Source organism: Sparus aurata, chromosome 13, assembly GCF_900880675.1.
Source record: "Sparus aurata chromosome 13, fSpaAur1.1, whole genome shotgun sequence".
Classification (NCBI taxonomy): Eukaryota; Metazoa; Chordata; class Actinopteri; order Spariformes; family Sparidae; genus Sparus; species Sparus aurata.
This window is the reverse complement of record NC_044199.1, coordinates 2,745,931-2,767,467: the sequence shown is the minus strand read 5'-3', so window position 1 is coordinate 2,767,467 and position 21,537 is coordinate 2,745,931. Positions and strand designations below refer to the sequence as shown.

Genomic DNA, 21,537 nt, shown 5'->3' with positions numbered 1-21,537 from the left:
GAAGAAGACTTGAAACTAGAGATTGAGACCGTACGTTTTATCATTTTCTCATTATCTTAGATTCAGTCTGACTTCTCCTGCTGGTGATTACAAAGAATGCAGGTTTAAATCCATATTTCATATTTCATATCTTGCCGTCAGTGGCTGAAATGCTTTTGTATTTCATAGCCGCGGCCCTAAACCTAAAGATATTATGCTTTTACAGTGAAGTAAAAGATTTAAAATGCAGGAATCAGATAAAGTTTGACACCTTGCTCGATAAGCGAGTGAAACGATGATGTTTCTGCTCCTGATGTATAATTAACTGAGCAAACAAACGTACTGACGGCAACAATACATTTGAGATTCAGCTCGCGGTTTCGGTAGATAATAACATCATCTGTTATTAGTGAAGAGGAGTTCTTATAGAATGAGATCTGCGATTTATTTGGTAAAGTTCCCTCATTTCTCCAGATAAAATAAAAACCATCAACCAGCTGAGTGTTGCTCTTGAACACGTGGAGTAAAGAGCGTTAGCATCATGGCTACCGTCCACAGCAAAACACATCCATAAGAATCCAAATGTTCACCTAGAAACCCCGACGTCAGTGCGTTGAACAGGCAGAACATCAGTAAGTATTAACAGGCGGGTTTTTTAAAGAATTCTGGTATTAACTTGTTTCGATTCTGGCTGGATGGAAGGAGCACAAACCAGCGAGGGAACAGACTTTCACATAACACCGAGAGTCCGTGTCTTCGCTCCTCCGTCAGCAGAGCTCTGTTTCTTTTCAGGTTATTCCGGTTGGTCCACCGTCACCTGGGGAGAGCGACCGGGGAGATCGATGCCTCTTCCTGTTTTTGGTTGTGCGCTGGATGCCTGGCTTCCTCCTCCTGCGTCGTAACTCAACCTTTATTTTTGAAAGCGAGGTTTGTAAGGAATCTGTGGGCATGTGCAGTCAGACGTTACTCTGTGAAGAATCAGAAGTGGAAGCTAAAACAATGTGGAGCTGATTGAGCCGGTGAGCAGTGGAGCGGATCTAAAGCCTCGCCGTGAACATATATCTGGTGCATGTGACGGTTACTCGTCCTGTCCGTCATATTCCTCGCTGTTGTTGTTTTCCCCGGTGCTGCGGAGGAAAAGTTATTTATGATTCTACTGTAAAAGCTCCGGAGCAGCGACGTAATTATTCCAGACAGTTTGATGAGTCAGGCCCTTGTTTAATTACACTCATTTAGCCAACCATGTTCTTTTATAATGACTGCGGTTATATTGAGACGTGGATTACATGGATTATCCGTTCAAATCCATTCGCGGTCGACCGGTTTCGTGTGGGTAGGCGTTTACATGATGTATACACCATGTAATCATCTAATTGGAGAACACGCTTCCATTGTGGCCACGTCGCTCTCTTTGTGCACAACAACGCTCCGAGGCCTGAGGAGCGGCGGAGACTAATACGTGATGCTGGCAACCGCCGAGCGTGCACGAGGAGGAGGAGGAGGAGGAGGAGGAGGAGGAGGAGGAGGAGCGCCATCTGAGGCACAACAACAGAATCAAATAAGTCGTATCAATCTCAGGTTGCAGCCGGTGCTAGAAAGAGAAGCCGGGGAGAGGAAACCTCCTCCGGCTGTCACGACGTCACGCGTCTGAACGTTGCATCCTGTGGATATCTAATCACATTCTTCATCTGGGGAACATTTAACACAATGAGATTGCCACGTTGCCATCTGACCTTTGGAGGAAGAGCTCGCGCCGTTCCACTAATTAAATGAACACTCGACGTGTTGTTGAGCGACTGTCGGAGTTAAACCTCCCACGTCGGATGGATTTCCACCGGGAGACTTTTATCACTAAATTGGATTCAAAGTGGTTCTGACTGATACGTCCAAATTGGACATATGGGAATTAAACTCAATCAGACCTTGTCGAGGTATCGAACCTACAATATGTTGTGATGTTCTGTTGTACCAAGAAGAAACACCAAATTAAATGAAGCTTCTCGACTCTGCAGAGGTTCAACAAACTCTAAAGATCCCAAACTGATTATCAAATCTGCAGCTGCTCAAATACTGACTTTCCTTTGTCAAGAAAGGCATTTGTGAAGATTTCCAGCTTTGTTTTCCACTAATTTCCCATTAGTTTTCTTTATACAAGAGCAGAAAAGCAGCTTAAATTCATTTTAAAGACTGTATTTATAAGTGTTGCCAGCGTTGGCGTAACAACTTGAAGGGGCGCGGTGTGTTTGTGTTTTGGACAACATTTTCAATATCAACTGAATAAACAAGCTGTTCAAAGAGGAAAACGAGGTCCCAGAACACTGTTTGAAGCTAGAGAGGTGGCAGGGTCCGCCACATACAAACACAGTAAAACACAGTTAAAGATCAGTTTGTTTATTCAGTCATGAAGACTGATCGTGCACCTTTAAGATCTGCTGACCTCTGTTTGATTAGTCTATTGGCAGATAATCAATCAGCGACATAGGTAATCAATAAATATCTCAGACTTTTTTCCAACAGTTGCTGCTTAAAGGTTCCTAAAAAGTGATAATTTGATGCTTTCTTTGTCAGCAAACGGATTATCTGTGTGTTTTTGTGCCTCTGGTGGACATTTTACAGCCTAATCAATGTTTCAATTAGTGGAGAAAGTTAATCCATAATGATGAACGCAGCCAGAGCTGGTCCAGGAAACAGAAGGTGAGTAAAGAGAAATCAGTGGATGTGGAGAGATGTGGAGGTCCAAAGGTCCGACTCACCGTAGGTGCTGTCTTCATCCTTGGTCCCATCGATGGTTCCGTCCGGCTGCATCTGCAGCTGGAAGCCCTGGCGACTGGAGAGCCGGGTCACAATGCCCTTTAACTGGGGCTCTGAGAGGAGCAGAGGAGACAGACACATTAACTGGATCCATTCCTTCTTATTGTTGTCATGTGATCACATCCAGCAGCCTCCGAGAAGCCGGAAGTGTCGGAGCCGGAGAGGCTGTTTGTGTCTCCAGTCCGCGGGCCTCCAGGGCCCACATGGATCCCTGACCCCTGTGGACTGTGGCGCACACGGAAAATCACTGAATAAGTGACAGATGAACATGAAGCTGAGCACACACACACACACACACACACACACACACACACACACACTGCTACACTACAACACTTTGCTGCGGGACAATACAAAGTTATTTACATGAGATGTTTGTGTGTCATGCAACAGGATTAATTCCTGAGTCTCCTCCGGTGACGGATGCTGAGGTGATGAAGCAGCAGCAGAGTGATGAGAGGAGAAAATGGTGTTGGTTGGTTGGTTGGTGGTGAAGCTGGTGATGAAGCTGGTGATGAAGCTGGTGATGAAGCTGGTGATGGTGGTGAGGACGGTGGTGCTCCTCTCAGACCTGGTGGTCGCCTTCTCTTCCGTTTCTTCCTCGACCCAAACAGTTTGACTCGGGAGAACACATTGAGCTTGCTCGGCTTCTCGTTGGTGCCCTTGCTGTTGCTCGGGCTGCCGCTGCCGCGGCACGCGTTCGCCTTCTCCCGCTCCCTCGCCTGCCGCTTCTGGCGGATCAGGGAGCTGGCGATAGCCGCTGCCCGGGACATGTTCCCCCGGTGGAGTGAAACAAGGCTGTGCGTCCCGGTCGGAGGGAGGTGGGGACCGCGGATAAGGCGCTGGGGGTGTGTGGGGGTGCGGGAGGGGGTCTACACCACCCACGGCTCAGTTCGCATCACACACCGGCCGCTGCAGTCTCGCAGATATCCGTGATTTTAAAAAGCGTCCAGAATCCTCCATCGGTGCGTCCGGACGCTTCATGGAAGTCGTCAAACAAATCCAGAAATGTGCCGGAGAGTGAGTGTGAACGACACCGCCTCACATCCCCCCACAGGGGTCTGACAGGCTCCGGCTGTCTGCGCCCCTCCGCCGGTGATCTGGCCGTCCCGAGAGAGCGTGGAGGAGGAGGAGGAGGAGGAAGAGGAGGAAGAGGAGGAGGAGGAGGAGAGGATCCAGTCCGGGTCCAAGAGGCGAATCAACAGCTGAGGATCTGGTGGAGACGACACCGGGGACTGTTGTTGGTGATGACTGCAGCCTCTGCCGCTGCTGCCGCTGCCGCTCCGCACCGCTCCCCCGGTGACGCTCCGCTGCTCGACGCGCTCCGTGACAGAAATGCAGCAGCCGGGATGTTTGTCAATGAAACAGCTCGGGGCTGGTTCAGTGGGGACGGGATCATGATGCAGCCGTGCCGTTCATAAACTGCTGCAGCCCTGCCCGCCCCGAGGAGGAAGAACGAGGAGGAGGAGGAGGAGGAGGAGGAGGAGGTGGGGGTGTATGTGTGTGTGTGTGTGTGTGTGGACGTGTGATGCGTGTGTGTGTGTGTGTGTGTGTGGACGTGTGATGCGTGTGTGTGTGAGGTGAGGGAGGTTTGGGCAGCTTTCTCCTCATAGGGCACCTGTAACCCTGAACCCCACGTGGCATGATATTTACATGTTAGACTGATGTGTGATAGGCAGAGAGGGGGAGGAGAGGGGGGAGGAGAGGGGGGAGTGATGTAGGAGGAGGGAGACAGGTGAATGAATGAGGGGGGTAATGGAAAAGGGAGAAAGGAGGAGGAGGAGTGGGTGGAGGAGAGAAAATGAGATATCGAGTGGAGAGAGAGAGAGGACAAGACATTTAACACATAAGAAGAGGCAGATGGAGAATAAATGAAAAGGACAATGATGGAGGAGAGGGAGAGCAGGAGAGAGTGTGAGGGAGAGAGGGAGAGAGGGAGAGGGGGAGTAAAGGAGGGGCGCTCATCTTCTTTTGGTGCAGAGGTTCACTGCTGCTGCAGGAAGGAGGTGAAGAACAGAGGAAGCTCTTCAGTTTGTGTCGTTTTCAAGATGTTTCCCCCCCCCTTTTTTTTTTTCTGATGCATTCGCTTCGCAGCAGCAGCAATCAGCCGACTCATGCGTGTCGGCTGGCCACAGGCGGCCCCCCGCGGGGAGGCTGATGCACAGCTGTCAGCGCCTGATACAGCTGCAGTGGCGCATGGCAACCGCAGCTCCAACCGGTCCGGACGAGCGGAGGATGGAGGCTGGTGGAGGGAGAGACCTGTGGCACCTGCACGGCGCAGAGAGCAGGTGCATGCTGTTGAAAATCGATGGCTGGGGGAGCGAGGGGATGTGGAGAGCAGTAAATTAGAGGACTGGAGAAGAAGAGGAGGAGGAGGAAGAGGAGGAGGAGGGGAACTCAGTAATCTGTAGCTGGGTGGAGGAGAGAGTGATGGACTGGTTGGGGTCAGGACCTGGTCACTGAGGTGGAGACTTCAGACTTTGTGCCCTTGACCGGAGGAGTTGACGTTAGGTAAGAGCCTCGAAAATGTTCAGATAAATTTAGTTGAGGTGTTGCTGCTCGGCTCAGCCCACATGCCCAGCTTTTCCTTTTTTTTTTCTTTTTTCCTTGGAGGGACTTTAGCCGTGCAAGATTTCATAACCAGAAATCTGTGAAAGCATTCATCTTTCATTTATGAGCGCCTCGCTTTTAAACACCACATGTTCTTAAAAGCAAACGCTGCAACAAACAAAACTTAATGTGCCAACACGAGCTGCAGGAAACGAGTCAGAACCACCGACAGAACCTCAAAACCAGAACAGTGACAACATGAAATGTCTCAGAAAACAAATGCATCAATACACGAATCAATGAGACCATTAAAAAGGCAGAACAGAGGGGAGGACTGGGAACAGATGGAACGTTCAGGATTTTAAAGTATCGCTGCTAGCTTTGGGTCCCACAGTGCAAAAGATCCAGGTGATTATTAAACCGGGAAGTTTATCTGATTTGGTTTCTGGACACAGCTTTGGAGGCGGAGCCCCGTTCAGTCCTGCTAAAGATGCTCAGCTGTGCATGAAGCCGACATAACTCGACTTCTCAGCATGAAAATGATCTTCCGTGGAGACAGTTTTAGATAATTAAATCATGCAGCTCTTCAAGACTTTACAAATTTTAGTGGAACGAATGGCTCCAGGTACGATAGTGAAACGAGTCATTTCAGGGTTTGTGATGGTCATAAAAAAATTATTCCACCGTTTTACAGATGCCTCTTTCACAATGTAAGATTACAGGAAAAAGTCTTTCAGGGCCCGAGTGCATCACGTGACGTTGTAGTTGCTTGTTTGACCTCTACAGAAGCTGGCTTCAAAGCTTGCCGCTCTTCTTGGAGGCTTGGTTGCAACACGGTTGCTGTTTCCCCATTCAAGATCTGCAGCCTTCGAAGGCCTTTGCTGTCTTTGAAGGCAAGTCCTTCAGAGGCTGCGTCAATGTGACGGTCTAGCCTTCGGAGCATTTCCTGGTTGTGTCACCAGATGTTTTACCCTTACGTCACGATTTCTGCCGCCCAGGCTACGCGGAAGTGACGATCTACGTCACGCGATGTCGCCATTTTCTCTCTTTCTTTCTTCTTTTTCGTGCGCGCAAAGAATCTTGGGATATGTGAGGCCACGAAGGATCGGAGCGGTGCATCCTCCAAAAAGAGGGAAAAGAAGGAGCATCTGGAGGAGCCTTCAGACTGGGACAGCCTTCACGCAGCGTTGTGACATAATCGGCCTTCAAATGCTCCTCTGAAGGATGCAGACCTGAACTGAGACACAGCAACTGTTTCTACAGTAGCCCAGAACAGACAAACTAGAGAGGGACTTTTAAGCGTTTGTAGCGGTAATCGTAGCGGCGGGCACTATAGATGCCACTAAATCCGACACACTGGACGTTAGATAAAAAATTCAATTCTGTATGTTCGAACATACATTTAAATACGGGATTTAAAAGATGCGTTTGCACTGTTGCATCTCTTCTCTTTGGTTAAAAGCACGTAGACGTCTGAGGTTTGGTCGGCGCTCAGCAGCTCCGCCTACAGGCAGAGGGAACGTGACAAAACAGGTTCGAGACGAGAAAACTACAGTATATTTACAGCAAATATCCAGAGAGAGAGTCCTTATGTGTGTGACCGACACAAACCCAGCAGCAACAACAACCCGCTGACACCTTTCAGAACAACAACAACAGAGTGACACAACCTGTTAAACAACCTGGAGGTCCTCGTAATCTTTGGTCCAGTTTGTTCGAGGTAGAGAGTTATTTCGCTTTATCTTATTTTGCCGGAGCAGACGATGTAAGAAAACCCTCCCTGCAGGCCGACACGGAGTCCGACAGTAACGGGATTAGTCCGAGTGTAGAAGCGCTGAGACGTTCTGATCCGGCGTCTCTGAGGGCGGCGCTGTGAACTCATGTTGAGCCAATTAAACAATTCATCCTGCGCCTCCAAAAGATGAGAGGCAAATATGTTCTGTGATAGATTCAAAGTTTGGAGTTGTGAAATCTGCCCAGCGAGCTTCCAAGCTGAGGGATGCTTTAAAGGAAGAAATTTTAAACGATAGAAAACGTCATCAGTGTTTCTCACCATGACGTCCTAAAATGCCTCGTTTTGTCCACAACACAAACATATTTCATTTTGATTTCACAGAGGAGTAAAAAGACGAGGAGATGCGCTTATTTAAGAAGCTGAAGTCTTTTTTCTTTTTGAAAAATAACAGAAACTGATAAACGATTTCCTGCACAGCTGATGATTAATTAAAAGGAGCACTTTGTAGTTTTTGGGGACAAAATTTTAATCATTAATTTTTTTTTACGCCTAAAAAAACTAAATAATCAAACTCTCATCGAATTCATGACTCAATGAACAAACTGACCTTAAAGGACAACACAGTTTCATGCTGCTTTGTTTATACGTGGCGGACCCTGCCACCTTCCTAGCCTCATACGGTGTCCTGGGGATCTTATTGTCCTCTGAGAACAGTAAATAGTTTGAATTTCTCCTTCAAAACTCCACAGTGCTGCTTTACAGACATGACTTCATTCTCACGGAGACAGCAGAATGTTATTAAGAGAATAAATTATGAGGTTGTCGAGTTCAGAATGGTGAAGCTGTGTTGTTGTCGGGGAGCAGAAGGGCGCGTCCGGCTCTGCTTCCAGCACCACGGACACAGATACAAGTTTTAATCGCGTTAAAAACAAACGTTTGTCCAAAGGTTACAACAAAAAGATCCAATTATATAAAACACAACGTTATAGAGGAAGAGAATATAGACAGAGGATGTTTACTGGAAGATTTTTAAAGGTCGAACACTAACTGAAGATACACTGAGGCAACATCTTAGCAGAGTCTGTTTGGAGACTTAAAGAGCATCTTCTGACCTTCTAGCAGGCTACGAGATACGTAAAGTTCTACTGCTATTAAAGAATTTGGTTCCAGAATAACGACAGTCCGGATGGTGTCGGGTTATTCCCCCCCGGTCCTACCTGAGGTCGCGCGGCGGAGAGGGAAAGTCATGCTGCGCCCGTGGAGCTCCGGAGCTTTGTGCTCATGGCTTTTTCTTCGCTTCCTGTTGTGTTGCTGCTGCTGCTCGACGAAAAGAGGAGGAATTAAGCGAAGTTCAGAGCGGACAATTCTCCACGGCATTGGATCCATTAAGGCCGCGCACATGGCGTTGACGGGAGATCATTACAGAACATTAGAGGCCATTAAGCCGTTGGAACCGGTCATTAAAGATTCATCTCAAGGCCCCGCTGATCTGGCACAATGAGAGAGGGAGGGAGCCAGCAGGCCGGTCCCAAATCCAAGGATCCATGGAGGAAGCACTGAGTGTGTGTGTGTGTGTGTGTGTGTGTGTGTGTGAGTGTGTGTGTGTGTGTGTGTGTGAGTCGAACAGAACCGTCTCTCAAAGCAGATCCACTTTCAGGGGACTTTAATAGAGACTCAGGTTCTCTCCAGAACTTGACCCAAAAATCTAAAAGTGATGAATCCTCACAGGACTGAGTGTTTGTGTCACATTAAGACTGTTTAAACTGGCCTATAAACTCCCTGTAGTGTCATCAATATCATCAATTAATCAGCTGATCACATGTATTGATTAATTTGATACAACTAATCTATAAAATAATGTAAAATGCCTCAAAATGCCTCTCTTCACTCTCATGTCCACCATCCAGTCTGATGTCTGAACGATTAATCGATGAAATCATTCAGTTGTTAACGAGCAAATTGATCGCCTACTATTTTGATAATCAGCGATAATCAATCAAAACACAAATTTTCTGTTTTCTCGACTGAATATCTTTGAGTTGTGGACTAAACGAGCTGTCGTCTCCAGCTGTGGAAGAAATTGATCATCATTCATTTGATATTTTTAGGCCGAGCAACTAATCAATGAATTGATCTTGTGCGGTCTACATTAAGACTATTTTAACCGCACTCATTGATTAATTTGATACATTCAGTCACCAAAATAGTGAAAAACCAGTCTGATATCTGAACACTAGAACGGCACCGATTAGTCATTTTAATTGCTTAGTTGTTAACTATTAATTTAACCAGCAACTATTTTGATAATCAGTTAATAATGTCGAGTCATTTTAAACAAAAAAAAATCAAAATTCTCTGATTCCAGCTTCTTTAAATGAGCACTCGGTAGTTATGTGACCCAGTTAAATGTCCTTGATTTAAAGGATTTAAACTCAAATAGCTTGCACACACACACACACACACACGCACACACACGCACACACACGCACACACCTAATGGCTTTCTCAGTGTGTGTGTGTGTGTGTGTGTGTGTGTGTGACAGCACATTACATGTAGTGAGTACAGTAACCAGACTCAGAGTGATGCTGCCACCACATAATCACACAGCTCTGTGCTATCAGCCCATTACACTGTCGGGCTGTTGCAGAGCTTCCTGTTAGGACACAGCAGCGTCCATATTACCGAGAGCATACGGACATTATTACAGATTGCAGAGTAGCGTCTATATATACTGCAGGGCAGCAGCCTATAAAAGCCGGTGAGGGCAGTGAAGCAGGATGCTGCTGCTGCTGCTGGTGAACCTGCACACTCAGCAAAAATGAAAAGTGAAGCTCATAGAAGAAGAAACATCAAAGTGATCTTTGAGATACATGTGATCAGAACTCTAGGAATCTTTTCAGGGATGTAACATTATTGTTGTTGTTGTTTTTGTGGCATTTCTGAATTTAACATGTCAGACTGCACCAATCAGAAACAAGACAGGATCATGAAGCTCAGCTGTGTGTCTCAGTTCAGGTCTGCATCCTTCAGAGGAGCATTTGAAGATTTGATTTTAGATGTATTGTACGTTTTATTGTGTTGTTATGTAACTTTGATGTCTTTCTTCTTACCTTCTTTCCTCTGTTAAAAGCCTAACTAGGGACGGGAGTTGGAAACTAGCATTAGCTACAATCTCTGTATGCAGAACATCAGTCACATCGACTTGTTTGTAACGAGTTAACCTGCATTGTCTCTATCAAATAAACTAAATTAAATTAAATTAAAGGCCGATTACATAACAAAGCCACGCGAAGGCTGTCCCAGTCTGAAGGCTCCTCCAGATGCTCCTTCTTCTCCCTGTTTCTGGAGGATGCACCGCTACGATCCTTCGTGGCCTCACATATCCCAAGGTTCTTTACACGCCCGAAAAACAAACAAGAAAGAGAGAAAATGGCGACATCACGTGGCGTAGATCGTCACTTTCGCGGGCCTGGGCGGCAGAAATTGTGACGTAAGGGTAAAACATCTGGTGACACAACCAGGAAATGCTCCAAAGACTAGACCGTCACATTTAACAACGGCTGACGAGGTTAACAAGGTCTCTCTGAAGGACTCGCCTTCAAAGACCACAAAGGCCGAGTCCTTCAGAGGAGGCAGACCCTGAACTGAGACACAGTAACTGTGAACATGTTCTGACGGCTAACGTTATTTGTTATCTTGGTCAAATGCTGTTATTCATCGTTAGGTCAGCAGGTCAGCCTTTGTTATGGGCGGTGTTGAAATGGCAGCAGAGGATAGGAACTAAGTACAAATAACAGATTTACAGATTACAGATTTCAGGTGTCTGTTGTTTAGCTGAGGAGCCTTTTTCTTTTACATTTTAGCACAAATATCTGAACTGTCTCCTCCTCACATTTTCATTGTTATTTTAGTTTTAATGCATTTGATGGAAATTATCGATTATTTTTCATTTTGTCTCATCGCACGCCGCCTTCCCAACACCACAGAAATGATTTCAACCTATCAGTGCACATAACACCCGGCAGACAAAGCAAAAGAAATGACATAATAAGACAGAAACAGACAGAGAGGGAGACTGGAACGCTGAGCTCGGGATGCTTTACCAACCCAACATGTCGGTGCTTGACATCCCGGGGTTCGACACTCAACAATCAACTATCTTTGTGGTGCGTTCATGAGCAGCTCAGACGAATCCTCCTGATTCTACCTTTCATACATTATGTAGACCCATTATGTAGGCCTCTGCACCCGTTGACATATAGCTTCTTGGTGGTTTTATATCCTTCCAGTTCACAGTTATTGCTTTCTTGGAAATCAAGAGAAGTATCCGCAATATGAACTTCTGATCTGAGCTGTGTGTCGCTTCAGATACAGCTCCCAGCAAAGACAGCAGAGGATCTTGAGGACATTAACTTCTTAAATTATATCAGTTTCTTCCGTAACATTATTAAAAAACCCTTCACTTATTGTGCCGTCCCAGATATATTTGATCTTCATGGCTGCTACTTTACTTTTTTGCCAACAGTTTCAATTTAAACTGGAATTATTCGATAACTGTTGTTACACCTGCTCCCATATTTTGTTGAACACCCCTTCGTGTGGGCGCAGACGTAACATTTGACTCTAACATTGTTTATAGAAACCTTCTGTCTTTATTTCTTTCTTTCAGCTGAACTCAAATACCATTTAAGCTTTGAACAAACACATAACATCTCCCACAAATAGCTTGGTAGCCTTGGCTTGAAATAGCAAACCACAGAGATGCCAGCAGTCACGTTTTTTGGCAAAGGTTCTCAGGCCGACAGCCCGGGATGGAAGCCAGTTTACAGTCACTGTAGTCTACTCAAAAAATGCCCTCTCTCCCTTCTTCAGATTTGGAGACGATCAGCTGTCATTCACTGAGAGTAATTCCAATGGTTCGCCACTAGATGGCGCCATATTATCAGATAATAAGTGGAGACTTTGGGTAAAGGTGACGAAACCTCACAAAATCCAGTAGAGATGCAAAACACTGACATAACTGTGTCTGTTCAAATTCAGCGTGAGAGTTTATAAGTTGTAAGAGTTTGTGAGCACACACGTTCATCTTTCTTTACTCTAAATGTTTACTTTAAGTCTGTAACCAATGATATGTGAATACTACAACTGCAACAATTTGTAGTTTAATCAATTAGTTGACGCCTACCACCAATTATTTGAATAATTAATCAATTATTCAGAGTGTTTTTTTAATAAGAAAATACATGTTCAAATTCTCTAATGTAGACCTGACATATTTCTGTGATTACTCTGTGGTTTTGTCTCTTAATTCCCTATGAAAGACTTTAAATATCTTTACTCTGGAAAGTAGCTTGTTGTTCATTGTTACTTCCATCTTTAAAAACTAGAATCAAAGTCATAATCCAGCCGTTTACCTCAGAAAACAGACGTCGCATTTTGTTGTTTGTGTGATCGTATTTAATGTCAGATACTTAACTGTGAATATTTCTCAAGTAAAACTTTTCGCAGACTTCACAGCCGACAGAAGAAGAGAAAGTTCTGCTGAAGTCCGTCACATCTCTATTTTTATCTGGACTCCCAGGAGTCCCGGTTTATGACAAACCTCATCTACTGTAGCATAAGGCGGGACAGAAGGTGGACTAGGTTGTCACACATTAGACATGAAATGTTCCACTTTATTCACGGCGTCACACAGTCGTCCACTGAACTCACAGATTATAGAGTCACAGTCAGATAGAGCTTTGTGTAAAGACGAACAAAGGTAATAAAGTTAATTGAGGACAGGAAGTCATGAATCTGTTGGTGCAAATATTCCATAAAGTTTTCTCTCATAAAATGTGTGATTATTCTAACCGTGATATAATTTTTAAACAAAACTGTGCATCTGAATTATAAAGGGAAGCCTGTCTCATTTAAGAAAAAAATCATGTATGGTGTCACTCATATGGATGACCTTGTCATGATTAACAGGAAGTGGCATTTTATTGTGAAGTTTTTCTGTTGTGTGAATATAAAATAAAACCGAGCGGACGGCAGAGCAACACAGTTGTTTTACCGTCATCGTTGTTTGCAATGCCAAACCGACTTCACGGTTAAAATCAGTCTAATGTCGACAATATTACGTGGATCTAATGAGGAGAAACCTCAGAATAAAGATTAAATTAACTAAAGATATCAGAGAATATCTAAACCTGCTGTATATCTGAAGACAAGCTGCTGACCGGACCAATAACATGAGGGGTGGAATTTTTTTTCCAGTTTTGGCGATGGACTTCTCTATTTTTACATTTTTAAATTGTGTTAAATTAATGTAAACATGTGTTTTTGTCGTGCATTACAGCTGGACTTCATGCCGACATCACTGCCTCTGTAAAAACATCAGATGTGCTTCAGTGAGATATCAGACGGGCTTTCACTGCTGTGCAACGCTGACCTCTGCTGCCGTATTGCTGCGTCACAATCAGGGTTAATTAACAATCGTGTGTCCACAGTTAATCCTCCCCTGCTGGTGAGTCCACACACACACACACACACACACACACACACACACACACACACACACATACACTCAGAGTCATGTTTCGCTTTTGGAGACATTAAATCGGCCCTCACCTTAAACTGAAGTGTCATTTATAAAGTTAAAGATTCACGTTTCATTCAAGTTTTGTCCCCATAATGAAGTCGAGTCCTCGCGATGTGTAAACAGACTCATGTCCCCACAACGTCACGTACACAGAAACACACGCACACTCACACACCAGATATAAACCTAATCTCCTCAAGAACAGGATGTTAATGAGTTCCTGCTCTACCTCAAATTTAATCCTCTATGCCACTATTATTATATACAGAACAGTACAAGGTGACTTATGACCTTGTACGTCTGTCCACCCGAGAGGGAGCGGCGAGTCCTCCATGAAGATATTTTGAAAAGTAAAACAGACTTGACAGATTTCTGCAATTGTTAGAACCAGTATTTCTATCTCTGTGGCTTTGTCTCTTAATTTGCCCCTATGAAACACTTTTAATATCTTTATTTTGGGAAGTGACTTGTAGTTCATTGTTAGTTTAATCGTTAAAAACTAGAATCAAAGTCATAATCCGGCTGTTTGCCTCAGAAAACGGACCTCACAGATTGTTGTTTGCATGATTCTATTTAAATCGATCAATGATAATCTAAGAGGCGACATCACCCAGACAACTGGGAAATTAAAGACCACCCTATCAAAACATTCAAATAACTTATTAAGCATCAAGCAATATTTTGTGCATTGTTTCTCCATTCAGAATCATGTTAACAGGTATAATGTGACACAATTTGAAGACTTCTATCAATTGTTATGCTTAATTGTCTTTTAGCTTAAGCTGTACAGATTTTAGGCAGATGAAGTTTATGAAGCCACTCAAATATCGATGTAAGCAGCGCCGCCCCTCCCTACACGCAGAACACGCGCTGTTTTGCGCAAGGGGACGAATTCTCTGCAAATGTGCAAAGGATGCACATCGCTGCAGTGAGGCGCGTAGAGCACCGAGTCAGCCCGAAGCAGGAGAGAGAAAAAAAGGGGCGAGTAATCTGACTCCGCACGCGTTGCCGCAATGATTGACAGCACGCAGCATCTGACCAATCAGCGGTCAGACAGGCAGTTGGAAGCAGGTGGCAACATGAATCAGGAGCAAAACAAGCGGAGGTTGAAAATTTAGAGCTTTTTTAAACTTTAAACAATTCATTGAATTTCTTGAAAGCCACCAACCAAGAAGTTGAATATGTGTAAAGGACACTGAAATACATAAGTAATTGTGATATACATCATAATAGCTGTATAGGAAATACAGGGTAATAATTCTATTTTTTTTTAAACTTTCTTTTTAATTATTATTATTTTTTATTATTATTATGATTTATCTATTTTTCTCTCTTAATGTCTTTGTTAATTTTTTATTTATTTTTTTTCCCTTTCAGTTGAGGGCATGTAATCCCGCAATAACTTCTGTGTTAAGATAACTGTGAAAATTCAATAAAAAAAGAAGGAAGAAAAAGAAAAAAAAAAAAAAAAAAAAACAAGCGGAGGTTTGTGCTTCACTTGAAGGTGGTGTGTTGTTAAAATAAAAAAGAAAACTTTGTGGCAAAAAAAAAAAAAAAGCTGCTAATCATGAGACAGAAGAGAGGATCATTCTGTCTAGATGTGGACTGGAGATTACGTTTCCCAGCGGCCCTGATTATCATTTATTAAATGTCTTTGTTAACTGCAAATACATTCAGTTCTGTTGAAAAAGGAGTGGTTAATTGACCAGTTGGTGGTCGTATGTTGGCTCAGGTTTCTAACCTATCAAAGAGAGAGAGAGATAAATTAAGATAATAGTTTATTTGACCCACAATGGAGAAATTTAAAGCGTTGCAGCAGCAAACAGCAGCGCAGGAATAAAGAACCTAAGTACAAAATTTAAAAGTAAGTCAATGAAAATATTGAAATATTGAAATATTGAAATATCGTCAAATCAAATCATAATGAATATCATTATAAGTTGTAGTCGTCTTTGCATTAATTGCATTTTAATCTTTGTGAGGCTAGTATTTACATTAATTTCACTGTGTAATTTACCTTTAAGACCAAAACAAATCTTAATAATCTGCTTGTATGAAGGATTTCTTGTCATAACAGGATCAATGCTGCAGTTTGTCACTAAGGATGACACGGAGCCACAAGCACCATGTCATCTGTAAAAGGCTTGATCCATGGTTGAAAGAGGCTGTTCATTTCATTTGTTCCTACTAATAAAGGTTGTAAACCTAAATGGCATTTTGTGATACAGTCATTTTGTAAATAAATTCTGCCGAGGGCCCCAGTTTGGCCGGGGCGGCCCTGGATGTAGGCACAGGCGGACCATTTCTCTGTCTGAGTTCAAAGGGTAAAGTGATTTTTCTGTTTTATTGAGACCACTGTGTGGAGCACTTTGTGTTGAAGAAGTCCTCTGGTAGGTCTAAAACTGAGTTTTTCTGTATTTATAGAGAAATAAACATGTTAACACTACAAAATCTGTTCTCAAAAATGTGTTAAATCACTCGTGCCACAGTGTTAACTTCAATAACAAATCATCGGATTCACAAAAGGTCGTGTTTACTGCAGGGTTGTTGAGTCGGAGTCCATTACAGTGCGCCGGGGTTATTATTGTTGTGACCTCTCGTGGATTTATCATCACATAAATCACCCTCGGCTTTATTGGTTTGGTTTTATAGCTTTTTTTCAGTTTATTGATGTGTTTTCGCATCGTATCTGGGAGTTTTATGAGTAAAGGTTACCATAAATAACGTTTATTAGCCTACTGGTCCACAACCAGCACTTACTGTAGTTTCAGCTGGACATTTTGTTGCTATAGCAACCCCTGCTGGCACAGCTCCACAGCAGCTTTTTTATTATCATTATTTTTATCATTATTTCTGGTTTGTAGCTAATTACTAACTTGTCCAGTGAGCCGTGTTAAATATGCATTTTCCCCGCAGGGTGGTGAAGGCAAGCCGTGAATATTTAAAGGGTAACTCCTCCTAATTTTACACATTACATTGTCTTTACACGAACGTCTTGTGGAGAGCTAATGCTATGTGAAAGAAGTAGTATAAAGTCTTTGTGTCTCCAGAGGAAATTGCATGTCACCTGATAAATGTTTTCAGGTGATGTCACTAAGTGGATGAGGGCCTGTGACCACATGGCCCGAGTGTCTTTGTTCAATTGTTCCCAATAAGAAACAAACAACAGGACACCTGGAGAAAAGGCTAAATCAGGCCCAGAGTCTTTTTTTACAAACACCCCGTATTTGTGTTGTGCTCCAAGAGCTTTGAATCAAAAATCAGGGTGCCATCGCTCCATGTCTTCTTCCTGGCTGAGGTGATAATAGTCACGCTCCCACATCCTTCCTGCTCTGATGTCCGGATGTCAAATCGGAAACATAGTAATCTGCAAAGCACCGCGTCAATCATACAGTGCCGGTTGTTTTTTCTCTCAGCGCACAACGCTTCATCTCAGCACTCCTGAACGCACAGCCAGCAATTTTCTGCCTGAAAAGAAAAATGCTATGTGGACACGAGCCCTAATCTGATAAATTGCCTCCAGGCTAAGTTGCATTGTGGGTAATGTAGCCACCAGGTTTTATTTAAGTCCAGTGGTCTCACATCCAGCTTCCTCTGGAGCCACAAAAGGCTTCATACTACTTTTTCACATATGCAGTCATTCTCCTAAAGACCTTAATGTTTGAAATTAGTGGAGTCACCCTTTAATTAGCTTTGAAAGTTCGTCCAAACCAACATTCTTGACAACAAAAACTGGAATTATCCTGTTTTTACCCTATTTTTGACTAGATGTGACCAAAAAATTATTGGTTTTAACCCAGAAATTCAAAATCTATATTTTATCAGAATGCTATAAAAAGGTAGCAGTCGTAATTAAAAACAGTCATGATGACTTTATCTGAAGTATACGTGTTGTTAACAGACTTACTGCTGAAGTTAGTTAGACCTTCACAACGTTTAACAAAGGGTTTATTTGATATGACCGGATGAACAACGTGACTTTGCCATCCTGGGGAAAGAAACGTCTCATCATCTGCTCCTTGACACAGGTGAGCGCTGAGTCTCACCTTTGTGTCGCGTATCAAAGTTAGTTTTCTTGTGTCGGCTCATCGAACGGGCTCATTGTTGCCGCTTGTGGTCACTGGAGGACACTAAACGCAATTTGTCTTCAAGATCGATCACAAATCTACAATCTAAAATCCCCTTGTGTTGATTTCACTCTTGTATTTTGACTCTGTGATGAATCACTGACGTCCCGTGCAGATTTGTTTACAGGCTGTTTTGTCACAGTGTAAACTATTTGACAGGTAATCAATGCTTTAATGAATCAGGTCACCTCTGGCTGTATTATTCATGTTTGTCTTCACTCTGTCTAACTCTGACAGCTTCACTGATTTCAGATCAGATTCAGATTGAAACACTTTTATTAATCCCACCAGGGACAAACGAACAGCTTGTTGATGAATAGTAAATAAAATAAGAATAAAATACGATGCAATAAACTAAAATATGCCAAGAAGTTCGATTAATAAATAAAACATGTTTCCTCCAGTAAAAAAAGGTCGACTGCTGTCTGTAAACTTTACTGGACGTGTGAAGCTGCGAATTAAACATCTACTTAAATTCTCTCTTTTATAGAAAGACATGGCAGATTTAACTCTTATCATTGAATAATTATATCCCATAATAATCATTGTGTTGCTTTATTTATTTATTTTATTTATAGGTTTTCCTGCAGTTCTTCATCTTTTTGCGTTTTTTTCTTTAATTTTCTTTTCTGTGAAGCTCTTTGAAACCCTTATTACATTATTAATATTATTATTATTATTATTATTATTATTATTATAACATTTGTCATAATTAATGCTTTACTGAATCAGATGAAACCTCCTCTTGATATAATTGTAAACACAGTCAATCAGTTGTACTTTTAGATTTTTAGAGGAAAATGAATAAATATTGATCATGTGCTGACTGATTAAACCCCTGCACGCGCTTCCTGCTGCTTTTTATGAATGAAACGTATCTCATGAATACATTATGCTGCAGGACCGCGCGCAGCTCGCGGGCAACTCCCTTTTTTTTTTGTTGTCTCCATGGCAATGATAGTTTCCCAGTTTCCATTGCGGTTTATCGCGCGTCAATTTTATTGCTGTCCAAAGGGGAGGAGGGTGTGTGTGTGTGTGTGTGTGTGTGTGTGTGTGTGTGTGTGTGTGTGTAGATGTCAGCGGTGTTGGTTCTGCTGGATCGACAGAACCTCAGTGTAACAGTCAGCAGCAGAGCTTTGAGTGTGTGTTTTGATTAAAACGCGTCTATAAAAACATGTTCCGGGTTGTTTTCGCTGCTCACATATTTAAAACACGCATCCCGGGATTATTGTTTGTAGTATTCCAGTTTAGCCGCTCTGTGTTCTGGACAATGGGACTGAAAAGTGCTGATCTCAGCACAGCTCCAGATGTCTGCTGGTGTCTGTGCTGAGAACAAAGAGAGAAAAGAAAAGAAAAGAAAAGATACAGAAACCGACCCGGTTCGTTCTGATGATCCGGGTTCAGCATCACTCACCTTTGGCGGCATGGTCCTTATCCTCTTTGCCTCTCGATTTTCCGCTCATGGAGTCCCGGAACCGCTCTGCTGCTGCTGCTGGGGAGTCAAACTTCAGCTGATCTCAGTTCAGTTTGTCACTTTCTCATCCTCTCCTGGTCCACACAGTCCGTCCAACTCTGGCACTCCCTCTCTCCCTCTCTCCTTCTCTCCCTCCTTCTCTCTCTCCCTCTCTCTCTCTCTCTCAGCCTCACCACAAACCGGCACGAGCGCTCCCAGGCGTGCGCGCGCACAAATGACACTCGCACGCGCGCAATGAGAGACAAAAGACAGCTGACACTAAAATATTTAACACATGATTAGAAAAAGATGAAAAACAAAACATTCTTATAAGGATGCCTTTATAACCTGTGATGACGTCATTATTGGTTTGTAAACAATTAATCAATGCTTTACAGATCAGTGAACCACCAATATATATATCTATCTATATAGATAGATAGATATATTACTTTATTGATCCAGAATCCACAAAAACTCACAATAACAAAAACATATAAAACAGACACAAGAATCGTAAAAAAAAAAAAATAATAACACAATTTTTACACACACACACACACACACACACACACACACACTGGCTGCACTGCAGGATTAAAAAGATATAAACAGAATAAATATAATTTAATATAAATCTATAATGTGTAAGTTAAGGGCATTCAGCTCAGTTATTACACTTGTTTTGTCTCTTTAGCTCTCTACCTTCAAAACCCTTCAAACAACGACATCATAACAGGACAAATAAACATATTAAATATTGTTTATTTTCAGCTGGTTGTCTGTTTTTTAATGTTTCCGTCTCTGTTTTGAGTTTGTACCTTTATTTCTGTTATAAAGCCCATTCAGACGTCTGTTCTGTGAAGGTGATGTATGAATAGACGGATTAAATCAAATCTGTCTCTCAGGATGTAAAGACGTGTTAAAGATGTCGCATGTGCAGAACAGAACAACAAAAATCACAGTTTGCAAATTCACATTTAATTGATCCGAAGCATTTTAACCCAAACAGGCGCAGGAGAGGAAATAACCATGGTAACTAATGATCAGAGAGCACGGCACCGCTTTATCAGCTACCTGTAAGAGAAATCTACACGTGGGTTGAATTTTAAAAGATTACAACGAGAAATCAATAAAGTCGACTATTAGATCTGGGCTGGTGGCGTCAGCTCGATATCAGTATCGGTACCTGATACTGATACTGGTGTCAAATCGGATCCGTTCTTTAATGTTAGTTTATCAGAGGGAAACATTTACAGACATTAACAGTGAAAGATTGCAGTTTTCTGTAATCTGCAGCTATAAATGTTAATGGATCATTAAAGTAATCAATCCGATCAGCAGCTGTAAATATTAAGGCGATCACACACTGATTCTCTCGACGGAGACGACAAGATGCTAATTTTTCTCTCTTGCCGTCTTAAAGAAGGTCAGGCTGCCCTCGGTCAGAAACATGTAGATCCATGTGCAAACTCAGCAGTCTAACACGATGCTGATGAGTCAGTTTATTGATCATTTAATCAATTTGTGCAGTAAAACGGCTTATTTTGATTTCCTCCGTGGAACACACACATTTTGTTCTGTGTCAGTGTGTTTCAGATGAGCTCAAGTCTCCGTCGACATCAGGAGGCTTTCCAAGGCGCCAACCGCTCATCAGGAGCAGTTTGAGGTTCAGTTTCTTGCTCAAGGACACTTCAGCATGCAGCCGGGATTCAAACCAGCGACCTTCCGATTACTAGACGACCCGCTCTCCCTCCTGAGCTCCAGCCGCCTCAGAATCAGGATTGTATTCCGTGACTGTCTTCATGAAATTGACAGTGACAACGTAAACCTGCAGCAAACAACAATCTGATCTCAGGACTCTGTTTCTGAGACAGTAAAACGTTTAATATAATAACTTTCTTCTGTTTCCTGTCAGCTTCTTTCTACTAAAGTCTGATTCACGTCTGGTTTTCTCTTCTGTTCCGCCTGCAGCACCGCTCGGTCCAGTTCTGCTGGACCACAGCGTCCTGGAGGCTTTGTTGGTTTGTTCTCAGTCAGAGTGAAGAAGAAGAAGTCGGGTCGGAGATAAATTTAGTTTCAACCTACATCAGGCGGATATGTGGCACAACAGGACCGGCCTGCCGGAAGGAGCCCCGGTTTTATTTTGTTTCTGCCTCAAACGGTGAAGAATTCATTACAGATGACCCACTTTTTGCAAACTTTTTAAACAGAGATGGAAGTTTAAGATATTTACTGTAAAACCAACTTGAGTCGACTGTTACTGTAAGTAGAAGATGAGAATAAAGAGTCACAGAG

General features: G+C 43.0%; 1 protein-coding gene and 1 long non-coding RNA gene across 6 annotated transcripts in view; one reads left to right on the top strand and one right to left on the bottom strand.

Annotated features, from left to right (window-relative positions):
- The window catches only part of fgf13b (fibroblast growth factor 13b), a 27,965-nt gene extending 8,536 nt beyond the window's left edge, over positions 1 to 19,429 (bottom strand). The window contains exons 1-2 of one of the 3 annotated variants that reach the window (XM_030438311.1): positions 19,201 to 19,429; positions 2,733 to 2,843 (exon numbers count right to left, since the gene is read on the bottom strand). In XM_030438311.1, coding sequence (XP_030294171.1) covers positions 2,733 to 2,843; positions 19,201 to 19,249 — 160 coding nt within the window. In that variant the 5' untranslated portion in view covers positions 19,250 to 19,429. Of the gene's footprint in view, positions 1 to 2,732; positions 2,844 to 3,361; positions 4,269 to 8,292; positions 8,477 to 19,200 lie in introns of those variants that run through there. The other 2 variants (XM_030438310.1, XM_030438309.1) reach the window with 2 other exon arrangements.
- Positions 4,544 to 21,537, top strand: LOC115594315 (uncharacterized). Of its 3 annotated transcripts, none has more exons than XR_003986460.1 (4): positions 4,544 to 5,301; positions 13,417 to 13,584; positions 20,829 to 21,064; positions 21,214 to 21,537. It is a non-coding gene; the product is annotated as an uncharacterized LOC115594315 (long non-coding RNA). The 3 variants fall into 3 exon arrangements; XR_003986461.1 differs by having other exon boundaries at positions 20,829 to 21,115; XR_003986459.1 differs by having other exon boundaries at positions 20,829 to 21,537.